Below are 16028 nucleotides of genomic sequence, written 5' to 3'. Positions count from 1 at the left end.
TAAATTTGGCAAACACGAAACATTATTGGTGTTTCTGCCTGGTTCCGGACCAAAAAAAAAAAAAAAAAAAAAAAAAATTAAAAAAAAAAATCACATTTTCAATACCCCAGAAGGGAGCAGGGGCCACCAGGAGTGGTGCCAATGCCCCCCGAGGTGGCTGTGGCACTGTCACACGTGGGCACAGTCACACCCTGGCATGTCCCCAGTTCTATCTATGGCCCTGCCCTCTCGGGGCCGGGGACACTTGGATCTCAAGTGACACCGGGGAGGGAGGAGGGCTCTATTTTTAGCCCCTGAATGGATCTGGAGCTGGAGCCGGGCTCTCTGCCCCCGCCGAGGCATCATGTTGTGCCGGGAGGATTCTCCTGCGTGCCTCCTCGAATGGCTCCATCCCCACCTGGGGCTGGGGGACAGGTAGGACGGGCTTTTGTCACCTCCCCGCCTTTGTCACCTCCGCGGTGTCCGGGTCCCCCCGGGGCTGGTGCTCTCCCTTTGCTGCCTGAGGAGGGCTCAGGAATGTCCCTCCCGGGTTTAGGGTGGATTAGGGGCGAAATGAGTTTAAAAAATGGGGGTGGGAGGTGTGGTGCTGCTGTGGGGAGAACCCCAAAGCCCCAGTGCAGGTGTGGGGACAATCCCAAAGCCTCAGTGCAGCTGTGGGGACAATCCCAAACCCTCTTGGGACCTGTGGGGACAATCCCAAAGTCCCAGTGCAGCTGTGGGGACAATCCCAAACCCTCCTGGCAGCTGTGGGGACAATCCCAAAGCCTCTTGGGACCTGTGGGGAGCACCCCAGTCCCAGTGCTGCCATACTGGGGAGCAGCGGCAGTGGGGACAGGAGGGGGGTGACAGCGGGGACAGGAGGGGAGTGGCAGCAAGGACAGGAGCAGGATGACAGTGGGGACAGGAGAGGGGTGACAGTAGGGACAGAATCCAGGTGACAGCAGGGACAGGAGCGGGGTGACACAAGGACAGGAGCAGGATGACAATGGGGACAGGAGAGGGGTGACAGCGGGGACAGAAGCAGGGTGGCAATGGGGAGAGGAGGGAGGTGACAGTAGAGACAGGAGCAGGGTGACAGCACGGACAGGAGCAGAGTGGCACTGGGGACAGGAGGGAGGTGACAGTAGGGACAGGAGCAGGGTGACAGCGGGGACAGGAGCAGGTGACAGTGACCCCTCTCAGTGCCTGGTGGCCCAGCACAGCCCTGCCCATGGCCGGGGCCGGGAATTCCAGCCGGGAACGCGCGAGGATGAGGAGCCGGAAGGGACGAGCTCTCAGGGAAGGTTTGGGGACACACACCGCGGTGTCACCCCGTCCCCACCGAGCTGTCCCCTCTCCTCAGGCATGGATAACTTCGAGTACAGCATCCAGCTGAACGACCGCGAGTGGGCCGAGTTCCTGCGGGCGGCCGAGGAGTGCAGCCTGGAGCCCGCCTCGCTGGCGCAGGAGGAGCAGGGCCTCGGTGACATTGAGCCAGGCAATGACACAGCGGGGCGGGATTGTCCCCGAGGAGACCACAGCGTGACCGCAGCCGAGGAGGGCGGCGAGCCAGCTCCTCCTGGCGCTGTCACCGCTGTCCCACGTGGTGACACGGCGGTGCGCTGCCCTGGGCACCTCGCGGAGCTCCCGTCGGGCAGCGAGGGCCAAGCGGAGCTGGGCTCTTCGGGCAGGTTCCTGTGTGACAGCGACAAGGACAGCCGCCTGTCGCCCGCTGCTGCCATGCCCAGCGCGCAGAGGAGACAGCCACCAAAGCCACCACCCGCGGCCACCGCGGCGGGTGACACGGCTCAGGACACGGCGACAGGAGGCAGCAGCCGCGACACGGAGCCTTCCGCAGCCCCCGGGCAGGGCGGGGATGCAGCAGGGGGACAAGTGGCACAAGTGGCACAAGCAGAAGCTCCGGCAGGTTGTGCCTCCTCGGAAGGAGCGGCCGAGAGAAGCGCTGTCCCCTCGGAGCCCGGCGGGGACCCCAGCCCGTCGCGGGGGACAGCGGAGGGGGACAGGGCGGCCACGGAGCCGAGCTCCCCGGGGACATCCCCCAGCGTGGTGAGGCCCAAAGTGCCGCCACAGCCCAGGAAAAGCCGCCGGCAGCGAGCAGCCGGAGCCACCGAGGGGGACAAGGACACGGCGGGGGCTGCGGCACCGGCCGGAGCCGGGAAGGTGTCCCCAGGATCCCCGATGTCCCCTCGGAAGGGCAAAGGGAAGGACAAAGCGGCCAAGGCAGCGCTGGTGAGGCTGAGCAGCGAGGAGGCTGGCGGGGATGGCCCCGAGCCCGGCGCTGCTCCCCAAAAACCGCGGGGGAAGGAGCCGCAGTCCCCCGGGAAGACAAAAGCCACCAAGTCCCCAAAGGCTGGGCGGGCCGGTGGCTCGGGCGTACGTGACACTGTCCCCGCGGTCCCTGCTGCGGCAGCGGAGTGCCAGGACATGCCAGGGAAGCCTCTGCAGGCCGGGAGTGAGGCAGAGTTTGGGGGGGACGCTGCTGAGGGGGCTGGGGCTGAGATCCCTGGAATTCCTGCGGCTGAGATTCCCAGGAAAACCTCAGAGATCCCTGGAACTCCTGCTCCTGAGATCCCTGGAATTCCTGCTGCTGAGATCCCTGCAGTTCCTGCTGCTGAGATTCCCAAGAAAGCCTCAGAGATCCCTGGAATTCCTGCTGCTGAGATCCCTGCAGTTCCTGCAGCTGAAATTCCCAGGAAACCCTCAGAGACTCCTGAGGCTCCTGCAGCTGTAATTCCCAGGAAATCTGCAGCTGGAATCCCTCGGGAGCCTGCAGCTGGGATCCCCAGCATCCCTACAGCTGAGATTCCCAGGAAAGCCTCAGAGACCCCTGAGGTTCCTGCAGCGGGGATCCCTTGGGAGCCTGCAGCTGGGATCCCCACGATTCCTGCAGCTGGAACCCCATGGGAGCCTGCAGCTCTGATTCCCAGGAAACCTGCAGCTGGAACTCCATGGGAGCCTGCAGCTGGGATCCCCACGATTCCTGCAGCTGGGATCCCATGGGAGCCTGCAGCTGGGATCCCCACGATTCCTGCAGCTGGGATCCCATGGGAGCCTGCAGCTGGGATCCCCACGATTCCTGCAGCTGGGATCCCATGGGAGCCTGCAGCTGGGATCCCCAGGAGCCCCGCGATTGAGATCCCCAGGATCCCTGCAGCTGAGATCCCGCGGATCCCTGCGATTGAGATCCCCTGTGAGCCCGTGGCGGGGATCCCCACGATCCCTGGGGAGGGGATCCCCACGATCCCTGGGGAGGGGATCCCCACGATCCCTGCAGAGGGGATCCCCACGATCCCTTCAGAGGGGATCCCCTGGGAATCCGCAGCCGATCCCCCCAGGGCCAGGAGCCCGCTGCGCTTCGCCGGCGGAGCCTCGGCCAAGGCCAACTGCCTGGAGGTGACGTGGCCCGAGATGTACGAGTACCTGTTCTGTGACTCCCAGGGGGAGGACGAGGAGCTGGGCAGCTCCCCCGAGGGCAGGAAATCTCCCCTGCAGAGGGAAATCTCCTGGCCAGAGCTCTACGAGTATTTTTTCAACGAGTCCGAAGGAAGGGGGAAAAAAGGCAAAGCCAAGGAGAGGAGGAGGAAGAAGCTCAGCGGCTCTGGGCTGCAGAAGGAGGCTCCCAGCTCGGCTCCAGGGGAAGACACCGTGGTCATCCCGGTGCCCGAGGTGTACGAACACTTCTTCCCCGAGTCACCGCGGAGCAGGATGGGCTGGAGAGGGATCTTCTCCATGGCCCCCGCCTCCGAGGTGAAGAGAGCTGTGAGCGCTCTGAGCGCCCTGCTGCAAAGGCAAAGCCAGCCCCGGGCGGGACACGCCCCGACCTCCTCCCAGGCCCTGGTGCCCAGGAGATCCGGGGACAAGCTGGCCCTGGTCCCGCTGGGAGGAGCCCAGGTGTGGCCGCAGGATGAGGACACGGCGCTGGCACTGAGAGGTAAATCCTGGTGTCACCTGGAGGGACATGGACCAGATGGAGCAGGCTGTGTCACCCTGGTGTCCCCTGGAGGGACATGGCCCAGGCTGTGTCACCCTGGTGTCTCCTGGAGGGATGTGGCCCAGGCTGTGTCACCCTGGTGTCCCCTGGAAGGACATGGCCCAGCTTGTGTCACCCTGGTGTCCCCTGGAGGGATGTGGCCCAGGCTGTGTCACCCTGGTGTCACCTGGAGGGATGTGGCCCAGGTTGTGTCATCCTGGTGTCCCCTGAAGGGACATGGCCCAGCTTGTGTCACCCTGGTGTCCCCTGGAGGGATGTGGCCCAGGCTGTGTCACCCTGGTGTCACCTGGAGGGACATGGCCCAGCTTGTGTCACTCTGGTGTCTCCTGGAGGGATGTGGCCCAGGTTGTGTCATCCTGGTGTCCCCTGAAGGGACATGGCCCAGGTTGTGTCACCCTGGTGTCCCCTGGAGGGACGTGGAGCAGGTTCTGTCCTTGGGCTGTCACTTGGGATGTTCCTCTGTCCCCTCAGGCTGTCCCTTGGGGTGTTCCCTCTGTCCCCTCGGACTGTCCCTTGGGATGTCCCTCTGTCCCCTCGGGTTTCCCCTGGGATTGTCCCTCTGTCCCCGTGCCAAGTCATTGCTCCTGGCCAGAGCTGGCCAGGGAACGTGGGGTTGTAAAACCCACTGTGGTGACAAAAAACAGCCCCCAGAGACCCCAGAGGTCACCTGGGCGTGGCCTGTTCCCGGAGGCGGGTGAGAAAAATGGGGATAAAGGGATAAAGTTCCATGAGGACAGGAAGTGGCTGGGTTTAAGATGCTCAGAGCCTCAGAGTTAATATCAAACCCAAACCACGAGGGAGCCGTCCCAAAAGGAGCCTCAAAGCCGAGCTCCCAGCCTGTTTGCACGCAGGAAAAAAAAACACACAACCAAAACTCTTTGAGGTGGTCACAGCTAATTAATCAGCCGGCTTTAATTAAAAGCCTGATCAAAGGAATAGGAGCAAAAATAACCAGATCTTGTGACAGGCCTGGAGCGAGTTGTTCCCGCGGGCTGGAAGGGCAGAGGGGCAGGGAACTCAGGGATGTCTTTCATCCCCGGAGGAGGCAGGAGCGCGGTGGGATGCCCGGGGGATGCTGAGCACTCCCAGGGGTTGTCCTGGGCCTGGGGACACTGGGGACACTGGGGACAGGGAGGGGACCTTGCCTGTGTCCCCAGGAACGGCCGTGTCCTAAATCTGCCCCCAGACCCAATTCCAGCCCCCACAGAGAGACAAATATTTCCTCGGGGTTTTGGACAAAGGGTGAGGCTGGGGGTGGTGACAAACGTGTCACTGTCCTTTGGGGACCCACAGCTCCCTCTGGCTTCACCCCCGGTGTAGAAACCAGGAATTTCTGCCCCAAATCTGCCCCCCAGACCCAATTCCAGCCCCCACAGAGAGCTGGGAAGGTCTGCAGGGTGAGGCAGCCCAGGGTGGTTTAACAATATTCCTTGGGGGTTTGAACAAAGTGCAAGGCTGAGGGTGGTGACAAACGTGTCACTGTCCTTTGGGGACCCACAGCTCCCTCTGGCTTCACCCCCGGTGCAAAACCCAGGAATTTCTGCCCCAAATCTGCCCCCCAGACCAAATTCCAGCCCCCACAGAGAGACAAACATCTCCTCGGGGTTTTGAACAAAGGCTGAGGGTGGTGACAAACGTGTCACTGTCCTTTGGGGACTCACAGCCCCCTCTGGCTTCACCCCCGGTGCAAAAACCCCTTCAGGAACGATTTCCCTGGAGGAACCAGGGATTTGCAGCCGCGGAGGGAGGGCAGAGGGTGACAGAGGAGGTGACACAGCCAGACCTTGTGCTGCTGTCGTGGCAGGAGCGACAGAGGACCCGCGGGTGCTGAGCCACAAGGACATGTGCCTCGTCTTCTGCGCCTTCGCCTCCTGGGCCGTCAAGACATCTGACCTGCAGGCTCCGGATGCCTGGAAGACCAGTACGTGCGGTGCCTGCCTGGAGAGGGCTGGGGAGGGCTCGGGGAGGCGCCTGGCAGCGAGAAAAATCCGGGATATTTATACCTGCGGCTGCCCGGGGGGAAGCGCAGCCTTTTTTCCTGGTTTTCCAAAGCCTCTCCTTTAATCCCTGTGATTTTGTGCTCAGGACAAAGTGGCTGGAGCTGAGCCTTGGTCCTGCTCCATCCAGCCCCTGGCAGCGACTTCCTTAGGAGCTTTTTGTCAGGAATTCTTTAAGGCCTGGAGGGAGCAGGTTGAGGTTTTCCCCCATCCCCGCCGGGACACAATTCCCGTGTTTTCCTGATGTGCTCGCAAGGTTTAATCTCTCCTCACCCCAAACACAGCTCGGCTGAGCCTTCATCCTCCCGCAGGGAGGAGCATCATCATCCTCCTGCAATTCCCTGCGGATCTGTGGGGTCTTCTCCTCTCCAACCCCAGCCTCTGGAAGCCGGTGGGGAGAGAGAAAACCCAAATTTTCTGAACCCCACAGGAGTGGGGCTGGTTTGGGCGAGCAGGGAACAGCTCAGGGAGATCAATAATCCCAATTCCTGCCCTGGATGCAGCAGAACCCTCCCAGGGCAGCATTCCTCATCCTTTGGCCCCTCAAATCCCCTTTTCCATGGGAAGAAAGGCCAGCAGCGAGGCTTCCTGCTGCTTTTCCAGGCGAGGAATGTTCCCTGCTAAGGTCACCAGGAAGGCGACACCGCGGGGCTGGGAATAGCTCTGAGCTAAGGCTGCTCCGTGCCGTCGTCACAAGCAGCTCTTGGCCTGTTCCCCCCGCGCTGCCGAGGTTTTTTGGGATGGAGGAAAGGTGTGGAAAGCGGGATACGCTCCTCGTGCCCCGGGGTGGAATAACCTGGAGAGGAGGGAGGCAGGAGAGGCTCCACACTCCGTTCTCTCCGGGCATTTAGAGCTTCCTACAAGCTGAGTTTTATGTTCTTCTAGCACATAAATCAAAATTCCCGTCTGGATTTGAAGCGTGGAGCCCAAAAAACACGGTTTGGATTCCTGGTTTTGCAGGGGAATCGAGGGAATTTAAAATCTCTTCTAAACTAAATCGAAAACGTTGGGTGCAAGTACAGAGCAGGGCTTGATTTGTCTTTCACCCTCATTAGTTATTCCTTGGGGTTTTATTTGGATTTTTGGATATTTGCTGCTTTTGGTTGGGGCCAGAAAAAATCCCCCAAATAGGATTTTTTCTCGGCGTCCTCCTGGTCCAAACAGAAGCAGGAAATGAAGGTGCTGTCCTGATTTCCCAGTGGGGATTTTGTGGCATTTCTTTCTCATCCAAGATCAGATAGATCAGATCTCCACCTGAACCTGTGACTCCAAAAAAAAAAAAAAAAAAAAAAAAATTAAATCCCCTGTGGGATCTGTGAATCCTCCCAATCCAGGAAATCCCCAACTGGATCTCTGTATCCAGTGTATCCAGCCAATCCATCAAATCTCCCTCTGGATCTCTGTGTCCCAACCCACTGCCCAGCACCGAGGGAGCCCCTTGAGCATTTCCCTCCAAACCAACTTTTTTTTTTTTTTCTTTTCTTTTCTTTTCTTTTCTTTTCTTTTCTTTTCTTTTCTTTTTCTTTTCTTTTCTTTTCTTTTCTTTTCTTTTCTTTTCTTTTCTTTTCTTTTCTTTTCTTTTCTTTTCTTTTCTTTTCTTTTCTTTTCTTTTCTTTTCTTTTCTTTTCTTTTCTTTTCTTTTCTTTTCTTTTCTTTTCTTTTCTTTTCTTTTCTTTTCTTTTCTTTTCTTTTCTTTTCTTTTCTTTTTTTTTTTTTTTTCCCATGGGCTGGTGGCTCCTCCGTGCCCCCAAACCCCGGCACTGGCCGTGGGCAGCCGGGAACTCACCGGGAACAAACCCCGAGGTGTGGTGGGGACAGACACCAAAGGCAGGAGGGGACTGGGAGAGGGAGAGGAGCAGTCTGTGACCCCTCCGCAGGCTGGGGACAGACCCCGAGGTGCGGGAGGAACCCGCAGAGTGACAACGGGAACGTGTCGGGCTCTTTTCCAGTGTTCCTGGCGAGTTTTGGCACCCTCTCGGCCATCCGCTACTTCCGACGGCAGGTCAGGGAAGGGCAGCCCCGGACTTAACCCCGGTACCGTCACCGCGGGGCGCGGCACGGGCAGAGCCCGGGGACTCGGGACAGCGCTGGACAAGGCTGGGGACAGCACCGAGCCCTTCTCCGGAGCCGCGCCCGGCCGGACAGGACGGCACGGAGGGAACGGGAGCGCGCCGGGGACAGGAGGTGACCGTGGGGACAGGATGGGACAGGACAGGACAGGACAGGGGCTGGCACTGCTCTCCCCCTCGCCTGCTCCCTCCTCCCTGCTGGAATCACAGGAAGGCGACAGAAGTGCCGGGATTTCCGTGGAGGACTAAAAGACAGCTTTAGGACGAGCTTGGCCCAGCCCGGGCTGGCTCCAGGGGGACACAGGGACTGTCACCCGCGGAGCCCCGCGCTGCCCGTGACCGCTGGGGTCCCCCCGGCAGCGACCTGGAGCCCTCTCGTCCTCTTGGATTCCACCCCGAGGAAGTCCCAGCTCGGGGCCGCAGCTCCGGGATGAGGTTTCTGTCGCACGTGACACCCACGGATGGCTCTGTCCCTTGGGGACATTTGGGGCAGGGACATGTCCCCATCCATCCCTGGGGACTCCTGGGGCAGGGACATGTCCCCATCCATCCCTGGGGATTCCTGGGGCAGGACATGTCCCCATCCATCCCTTGGGGACAGCTGGGGCAGGACATGTCCCCATCCATCCCTGGGGACAGCTGGGGCAGGGACATGTCCCCATCCATCCCTGGGGACTCCTGGGGCAGGGACATGTCCCCATCCATCCCTGGGGACAGCTGGGGCAGGACATGTCCCCATCCATCCCTGGGGACTCCTGGGGCAGGGACATGTCCCCATCCATCCCTTGAGGACTCCTGGGGCAGGGACATGTCCCCATCCATCCCTTGGGGACAGCTGGGGCAGGGACATGTCCCCATCCATCCCTGGGGATTCCTGGGGCAGGACATGTCCCTATCTATCCCTGGGGACAGTTGGGACAGGGACATGTCCCCATCCATTGCTGGGGACACCTGCTGAGGGAATATGTCCCCATCCATCCCTGGGGACTCCTGGGGCAGGACATGTCCCCATCCATCCCTGGGGACAGCTGCTGAGGGGACACGTCCCCATCCCTGACGCACAGGAGTCACCCGGGGGAAGGGGCAGCCCGGGAGGGTCCCCAGGGACACGCTCAGGGTGGGAAAGGCGCCGAGAGCTCCGGGAAGTCTCAGGAAAAGGGACGGGAGGAGGTTGGACAGGACGGAGAAGGACGTGGACGGGTTTGGAGGGGAAAAGGGTATTTGGGAATTCGATTTATTTCCTTTTGTGAAGGGTGAGCGGGTTTGGGGCTGGGGAGGGCTCGAGGGATGGAAATGTGGGGAAAGAAGGAGATGATTCCATTTCCCCTCTCCGCAGCGCTCCGGGGCGTTATCCAGGAGGAATTCTCTCCCAGGATGGGGTTGGGACCCACCCGAGGCTCTGGGAGCTGCGCTGGGGGTTGTCTCCTGAATTAGAGAGGGGAAATAAAATCCCTTTCCTGGTGCCGAGGGTGCCCCCGAGGTTTAATTTCTGCACGGAGTTTCTCCCCCGAATTAGAGAGGAAAATCAGAATTTCCAGAGGTTTGGTGTGTGCAGGGATTTGTCTCCCGAATTAGAGAGGGGAAAATCAGAATTCCCGGAGGTTTAATGTCTGCAGGATGTTTCTCCTGAATTAGAGAGGAAAATCAGGATTCCCGGAGCTTTGGAGCTGTGCAGGAGTTTGTCTCCTGAATTAGAGAGGGGAAATAAAATCCCTTTCCTGGTGCCGAGGGTGCCCCAGAGGTTTAATGTCTGCAGGGAGTTTCTCCCCCGAATTAGAGAGGAAAATCAGAATTTCCAGAGGTTTGGTGTGTGCAGGGATTTGTCTCCTGAATTAGAGAGGAAAATCAGAATTCCCGGAGCTTTGGTGTGTGTTTAAGGAACATTTGTTTGTTAAATGGGCCGGGGGCCGTGGGTTGTCCCCGACAGCGGGATTTGGGGCTGGGGGTGCGAGGTGGAGCGGGGTGCTGAGGAGGAGGAGGAGGAGGAGGAGGAGGAGGAAGGCAGATGGAATGTGCTGGAAGCTTCTAATAAAGTCCTGTCTCATTTACTACCCCCGTGTCCGTTCCCTCTGTAGGAAAAACCTGAATTAGGTACAAATTTGTGCGGCAGAGGTTTGAGTGTGGATTTTGGGGATGTGCTGGAGAGAATGAAATAATGCAAACCACAGAGCAAACTCTCTGACTTGCAGCTGGTATATCTCAGGTGGATATTTAATGTATTTATTGTATCTAAGGAGTTTTTACTATTATATTTAAGGAGTAAATGCTTATATAAAAGTTTGTAATTTTTTTTTGAAGAGTAAATGCTTATAGTTCTTTTGAGGAGCTAATGCTTATATTCACTATTATATTTAAGGAGTAAATGTTTATATTATATTAACTATTACTATTTAAGGAGTAAATGCTTATATAAGTGCTTGTATTTATTTTAAGGTGTAAATTCTATATTATATTTACTATTATATTGAAGGAGTAAATGCTTTGGGAGTGAATTGCTTTGACACAAGAGACTCCCTTGACTTGAAAAGTCGAGTTCTGCTTTTCACTATTTCCCATTTTTTATTTTTATTTTTTTGTTTCTGTATATTATTTATTTTTGTTTCCTCTGGAATGAACCCCCCCGGATGGCTGAGGCTGGAGAAGCCCTCGCAGACACGGGAGGAGCTGTTAGAGGAGTCCTGGGCATTGCAGGAGGGTAAATCAGTGTCTCTGTGGATCCACAAGTGCAGGAGCTGAGGGGTTTGGAGCCCTGGGGACACAGCAGGGACAGCCTGAGGCTGTGTCCCCTGTCCTTGGCTCAGCCCTGCCCCTCTGGGACACGGCTGGTGACACTGTGTGACACCACAGTGACACGGAGCCCGAGACCCAGAGGGCTGGAAATGGCTCCTTCATTTCTGGGCCGTGTCTCCCTTTTCTGCCATTTCACACAGACCAATCCCATGGGGGACACAAAGGCAAAAGCTCTTCGCTGCCATTGCTCAGAGCAGAGGGACACCAAGGAGAAGTCCCTCCTGGGGAAAGGGATGGAGAACAAAGTGACAGCCACAAAAACATTCCTCCTGCTCACAGAAAATTCCCTGGGGAAGGAATTCCAGAAAACCAGAACACCTCAGGTATGGACCAGGGTTACAGTTTGACTGCAGTCAGGAGGCAGCAGAAATCTTTAGAAAGGTTTATTTACGATTCATTCAGCCCTTTTATAACAGATAAAACCCCACGTTGTTGGTCCACGGGGCTGACACCTCTGCCGTTGGCTCAGGAACAGAAATAGCCAATGTCCCCTGTTTTCGTGGGGAAGGAACATCCTTTACACGAGGTTGTTTGGGGGAAAAGGAAAAGCCGTTGAGAAGTTTCCTTTGGGAAGAGCTCAGCGGTTCTCAGGCTCAGGGAATTTCGGGAGCACGCCCCTCGTGCCCCAGGAGCTCCGGGCCCGGCCCCGGGCGGCTCCTCTGCGGGGAGAGCCCAGGGACACAACCTCCGTCTGTGTGCCCGCTTCCCGCGGGGCCTGCGCCGGGAACAGCTGGAGCTGCATCTGGGAACAGCTGGAATTGCATCGGGAACAGCTGGAACAGCTGGAGCTGCATCGGGAACAGCTGGAACTGCATCGGGAACAGCTGGAACTGCACTGGGAACAGCTGGAGCTGCATTAGGAACAGCTGGAATTGCATCTGGGAACAGCTGGAGCTGCATCCTGGATGTGACACGTGATCTTACATGTGTGATATTATAGAGGTGATATTTGGATATATTTGACCAGATATGTGATTTATATACGTGATATAATATATATTATATATACGATATTATATGGATGATATATATGTGGGTGTTATTATATATGTGATATTGTATAGGTGATAATAGATATGTTATCTTAGATATGTGATATTTGGATATATTTGACCATATATGTGATAATATGTGATATGATATATACAATATTATATAGGTGATATATAGGTGATATTGTGTAGGTGTTATTATATACGTGTTATACAGGTGATATCACATGGGTGACATTATCTGGGTGATCTTATATAAGTGATATTACATAGATGATATTACATAGGTGATATTACATAGGTTATATAGGTGATATTACATAGGTGATATTATATAGGTGATATTATATAGGTGATATTATATAGGTGACATTGTGTAAGTGATATTATATGGATGATCTTATACAGGTGATATTCTATAGGTGATATTCTATAGGTGATATTCCATAGGTGATATTAGAGATGTGACATTACAGATGCGATATATGGTGCCTGACCCTTGACCCCTGACCCCTGACCCCTGACCCCTGGCCCTGAGAGGTGCCAGCTCTCCCAGCAGGTCACAGTGTCCCTGGTGTCCCTCTCACCTGCCCCGGGGTGAACATCCTGACCCCTGGGCGCTCCCGGAGGGGAAAGGGAAAAGGAATTATTGAAATGTGTCAGCAGGAGGAGGAGGAGCAGAGCAGCCTGAAATTTCAACACTTGCTTTATTCTCTGACCTTTTCCTCTCACAGCAAAGCCAAGCGCGCCTGGGACTCGTTTTCTTTCAATTATTATTTTATTTTATTTTTTAAATTGTTTTTGGCCAAAACTGAGATTCAAATTCAATATTTCCCCCCTTCTTTCACCCACCAGAATTCAGTACCCGAACACCTCGGGTCGGACACTTTTGGTTTATCTGGGATTGGTTTTTTCCCTCCTTTTTGTGCCCCTCCCTCCCTGCCTCTGCCCCGCACGTCGCTGCCTCATCTGACACTTCCCCGGTGCCAGGGACATGAAAAAGTCAGGCAGGTGCTGCCCGTAATTCACCCTGCCCGGACACTCCAGGGAGCCTCTGCCCCTGCGCTTTATAATTTTTAAAAAATATTTTTTTCCTTCCCCCCCCCTTTTTATCTTTCATTTTCCACCTTTTTTTTAATTATTATTATTTTTCCTTTTATTTTTTCCTTTTTTTTCCCCCGTCAGGGAATGGGTTTGGGAGCAGCAGCTCCGTCACTCGGATTTCTTTAAATTTTATTTTTATTTTTTAATTTTTTTTTTCTCCTCTTCACCTCTCAGTGATGAAACGCAAGCAGAGATTCCCATTTTATTTCTTTTCTTCCCATTGTCCTTTTTTTGTCCCATTTACCATTTTTCCTTCCGATCTTTTTCTTCTTTTCTTCCCCTTTTCCTTCTTTTCATCCCATTTTTCTTAATTTCTCCCTTTTTTCTTCTTTTCTTCCCATTTTCCTTTTCTTCATATTTTCTTTCTTCCCATTTTCGTTCATTTCTTCCCTTTTTTTAGAATTTATTCCCATTTTTTCTTCATTTCTTCCCATTTTTTTCTTCATTCCTTCCCATTTTTTCTCCATTTCCTCCCATTTTTTTCCTTTTTCCCCATTTCCCTGGGAATTCTGTGTCTTTTCGCTGCCCTCCGGAGGATTTTTCGCTGTTAACCCCGGACAGAGGGAGAGGCGGCAGCAGCTGGAATTTTTCTGCTCCAGGAGCCGGGAACTCCGATGGTTTTTGGGTGGATTCTCCCACCCACAGGGCGCTCGGGGAGTTGCTCCTCAAAACCCGGAGCACATATAAATATTAAAAAAAATTATAAATATCTATATTTTTCTGTCTATATAAATATATATATATAAAATATAAAACTATATCTTTATCTAAATTTTATCTATTATATAAAACTAAATCTTTATAATAAAATAATATATTTATAAAGATATAATATAAAATTGTATACACAATATAAGTAATATATAATCTTATATATAAATATATATATTATTATATATAAAATAATATTATATATTTACCGATAATAAAAACATACGATAAACATAAAGATTTAAGTGTCTTTTAAATTCGAATTATTAAATTATTTAACTTTTTTTAAAAATTTAAATCGTTGAATATTCATGTTTTATAAATCGACACATTGCTCAATTGGCAATTCAGAAATTTAAATTCCGTCCTTTTAATTTTTAAAAAAAATCAATATATTTAAAAAAAATGTTTAAATATATTTTATATATTATATAAATGTATAGTTTTATAGTTATAAAATACATTATTATAAATAAATTATATAATTTATAATATTATATATGAATATATTTATAATATATCTATAAAATACATATATATATATATATATATATATATAAAAATTACATAAATTATGTGTTTTTAACTAATAAATTTTTAAAATCCAGGCACGGACTGGGTTTTACTACACCCTGTGTATTCTCACCGAGAATTTCTCTTCAAGCCAAAGGAGCAGGTTACAAGCTCAGCTTTCTACTGTTTTTTTTTTTTTTTTCCTTTCCCCCCTTAAATTTCACTGTTTATTCTTTGAGGAAAAAAAAAAAAAAAAAAAAAAAAAAAAAAAAAAAAAAAAAAAAGTTTGGAATTGTGATTTAAAAACCAGAGAGAAATCCGAGATTCCTGCTGCAGCCAGGGGAAGGACGGACCCGGGGAGGGGATTTCAGAGGGTTTTGTGTATTTGCAGGTCCCAATTTTCACCTCGGTGTCAGACAGAGCTGATTCTGCCCTAAATAAACTGATTTTTAAACCCTGAGTCTGCTGAGAAACGTGCTGGAGGAAAAGCAGGAAAAGGGGGAATTTTTACAACCCCAAACCCACCAGGAGCAGAATTGGGGAAAATCCAAACCCTGACAAACCCTGCGGGGATTTGGGTCAAGGATTGTAACCCTGGTTCTGCTCCTGAGGAGTTTTGGGTTTCTGGAATTCCTTCCCCAGGGAATTTTCTGTGAGCAGGAGAAATGTTTTCGTAGCTGTAATTTTGTTATTTATTCTGGTTTTTTTTAGGAGGGACTTCTCCTTGGTGTCCCTCTGCTCTGAGCAATGGCAGCGAAGAGCTTTTGCCTTTGTGTCCCCATGGGATTGGTCTGTGGGAAATGGCAGAAAAGGGAGACACGGCCCAGAAATAAAAGGTCATTTTTAGCTTTTTGAATCTCGGGCTCCGTGTCACTGTGGTGTCAAGCAGCGCCAAAGGATTGAAGGAAAACAGGAACAGGAGACACTCAGTTGTCTGGAAATCCTCCTGGACACTCCCCCAGGGGCAAAAATTCACCTCCCTCCAAGCCGAGGATGGCAAAGAGGGAAACGATCCCAGGGGATGAGCCCTGGAATTGCCCAAACTCACCAAAATCCACGGGGAAATTTTAATACCACCACCAAGGGGATCCCCGATTTGATCACTGCAGGTGCTGCTGCTCCAAATCCATTAAAATGTGATGGTGACTCCTCAAAATGTTCACTCGGGGTTTTTTGGGATCTGTTAATCTCATTTGAGACGTCCCCAGCACGATTTTGTTGGGAATAAATGGATTTTTTTGGGGAGGTTATCTGGTACAAATCCTCCCCCAAAAGCAGAGCAAACTTGAGAGGAAACATCAGCACCTCCAAGACCCGACCCCACAACCCCCAGACCCTTTTACAGAACTGAACCACCAGCCACAGGTATAAAAATTAAATTGTTCTTCAACTCAACCGCATTTACATTTAAATACACAGAACCCGCTCCGACTTTACATGTAAACTGTGTTGGGTACCTCCTGGAAAAAAAACCAACAAACCAACAACAAAAATAACCCGAAAAAACAACCCAAAAGAAATGAAAACACAACCCGAGATATTCAAGTACAAATTGTTGTGGTGGCACCAGAGAAAGAACCGAAGGTTTTGGTGTTTGATCTGCTGCTTCTGCAGGGAACAAAGGCCGAGGGTTTAGAGGGTGGAAATATTTGGATTTGCTGCTGCCCTTCTAAAGGATCAGAAAAGAATAACCCTGAGGTTTCTGTGTCCTGCCTCCGCGGGGGTTTGGCTCTCCTGGATTTTCTCCCGTGGGGAATTTTGGGGTGGGCAGGGCTGGCAGGAAAGGAGGGAAATTCCACACCCCAAGGGGGAATTCGGGGTTTTCTCTGCAGGGAAGGACCTCGTGGAGCACAGATCACCT

General features: G+C 52.8%; 1 protein-coding gene across 1 annotated transcript; it reads left to right on the top strand.

Annotated features, from left to right (window-relative positions):
* The first annotated feature begins 270 nt into the window (after positions 1–270).
* PERM1 (PPARGC1 and ESRR induced regulator, muscle 1) lies at positions 271–8017 on the top strand. The gene is made up of 4 exons (XM_066340336.1): positions 271–414; positions 1343–3931; positions 5796–5912; positions 7938–8017. Exons 2-4 carry the CDS (start codon positions 1345–1347, stop codon positions 8015–8017), a joined length of 2784 nt encoding a protein of 927 aa, XP_066196433.1. The 5' UTR covers positions 271–414; positions 1343–1344.
* The last annotated feature ends 8011 nt before the right edge of the window (positions 8018–16028 follow it).

This window comes from Sylvia atricapilla, unplaced genomic scaffold (genome assembly GCF_009819655.1).
Source record: "Sylvia atricapilla isolate bSylAtr1 unplaced genomic scaffold, bSylAtr1.pri scaffold_67_arrow_ctg1, whole genome shotgun sequence".
NCBI classification, from domain to species: Eukaryota; Metazoa; Chordata; class Aves; order Passeriformes; family Sylviidae; genus Sylvia; species Sylvia atricapilla.
This window is presented reverse-complemented; position numbering and strand designations above follow the sequence as displayed.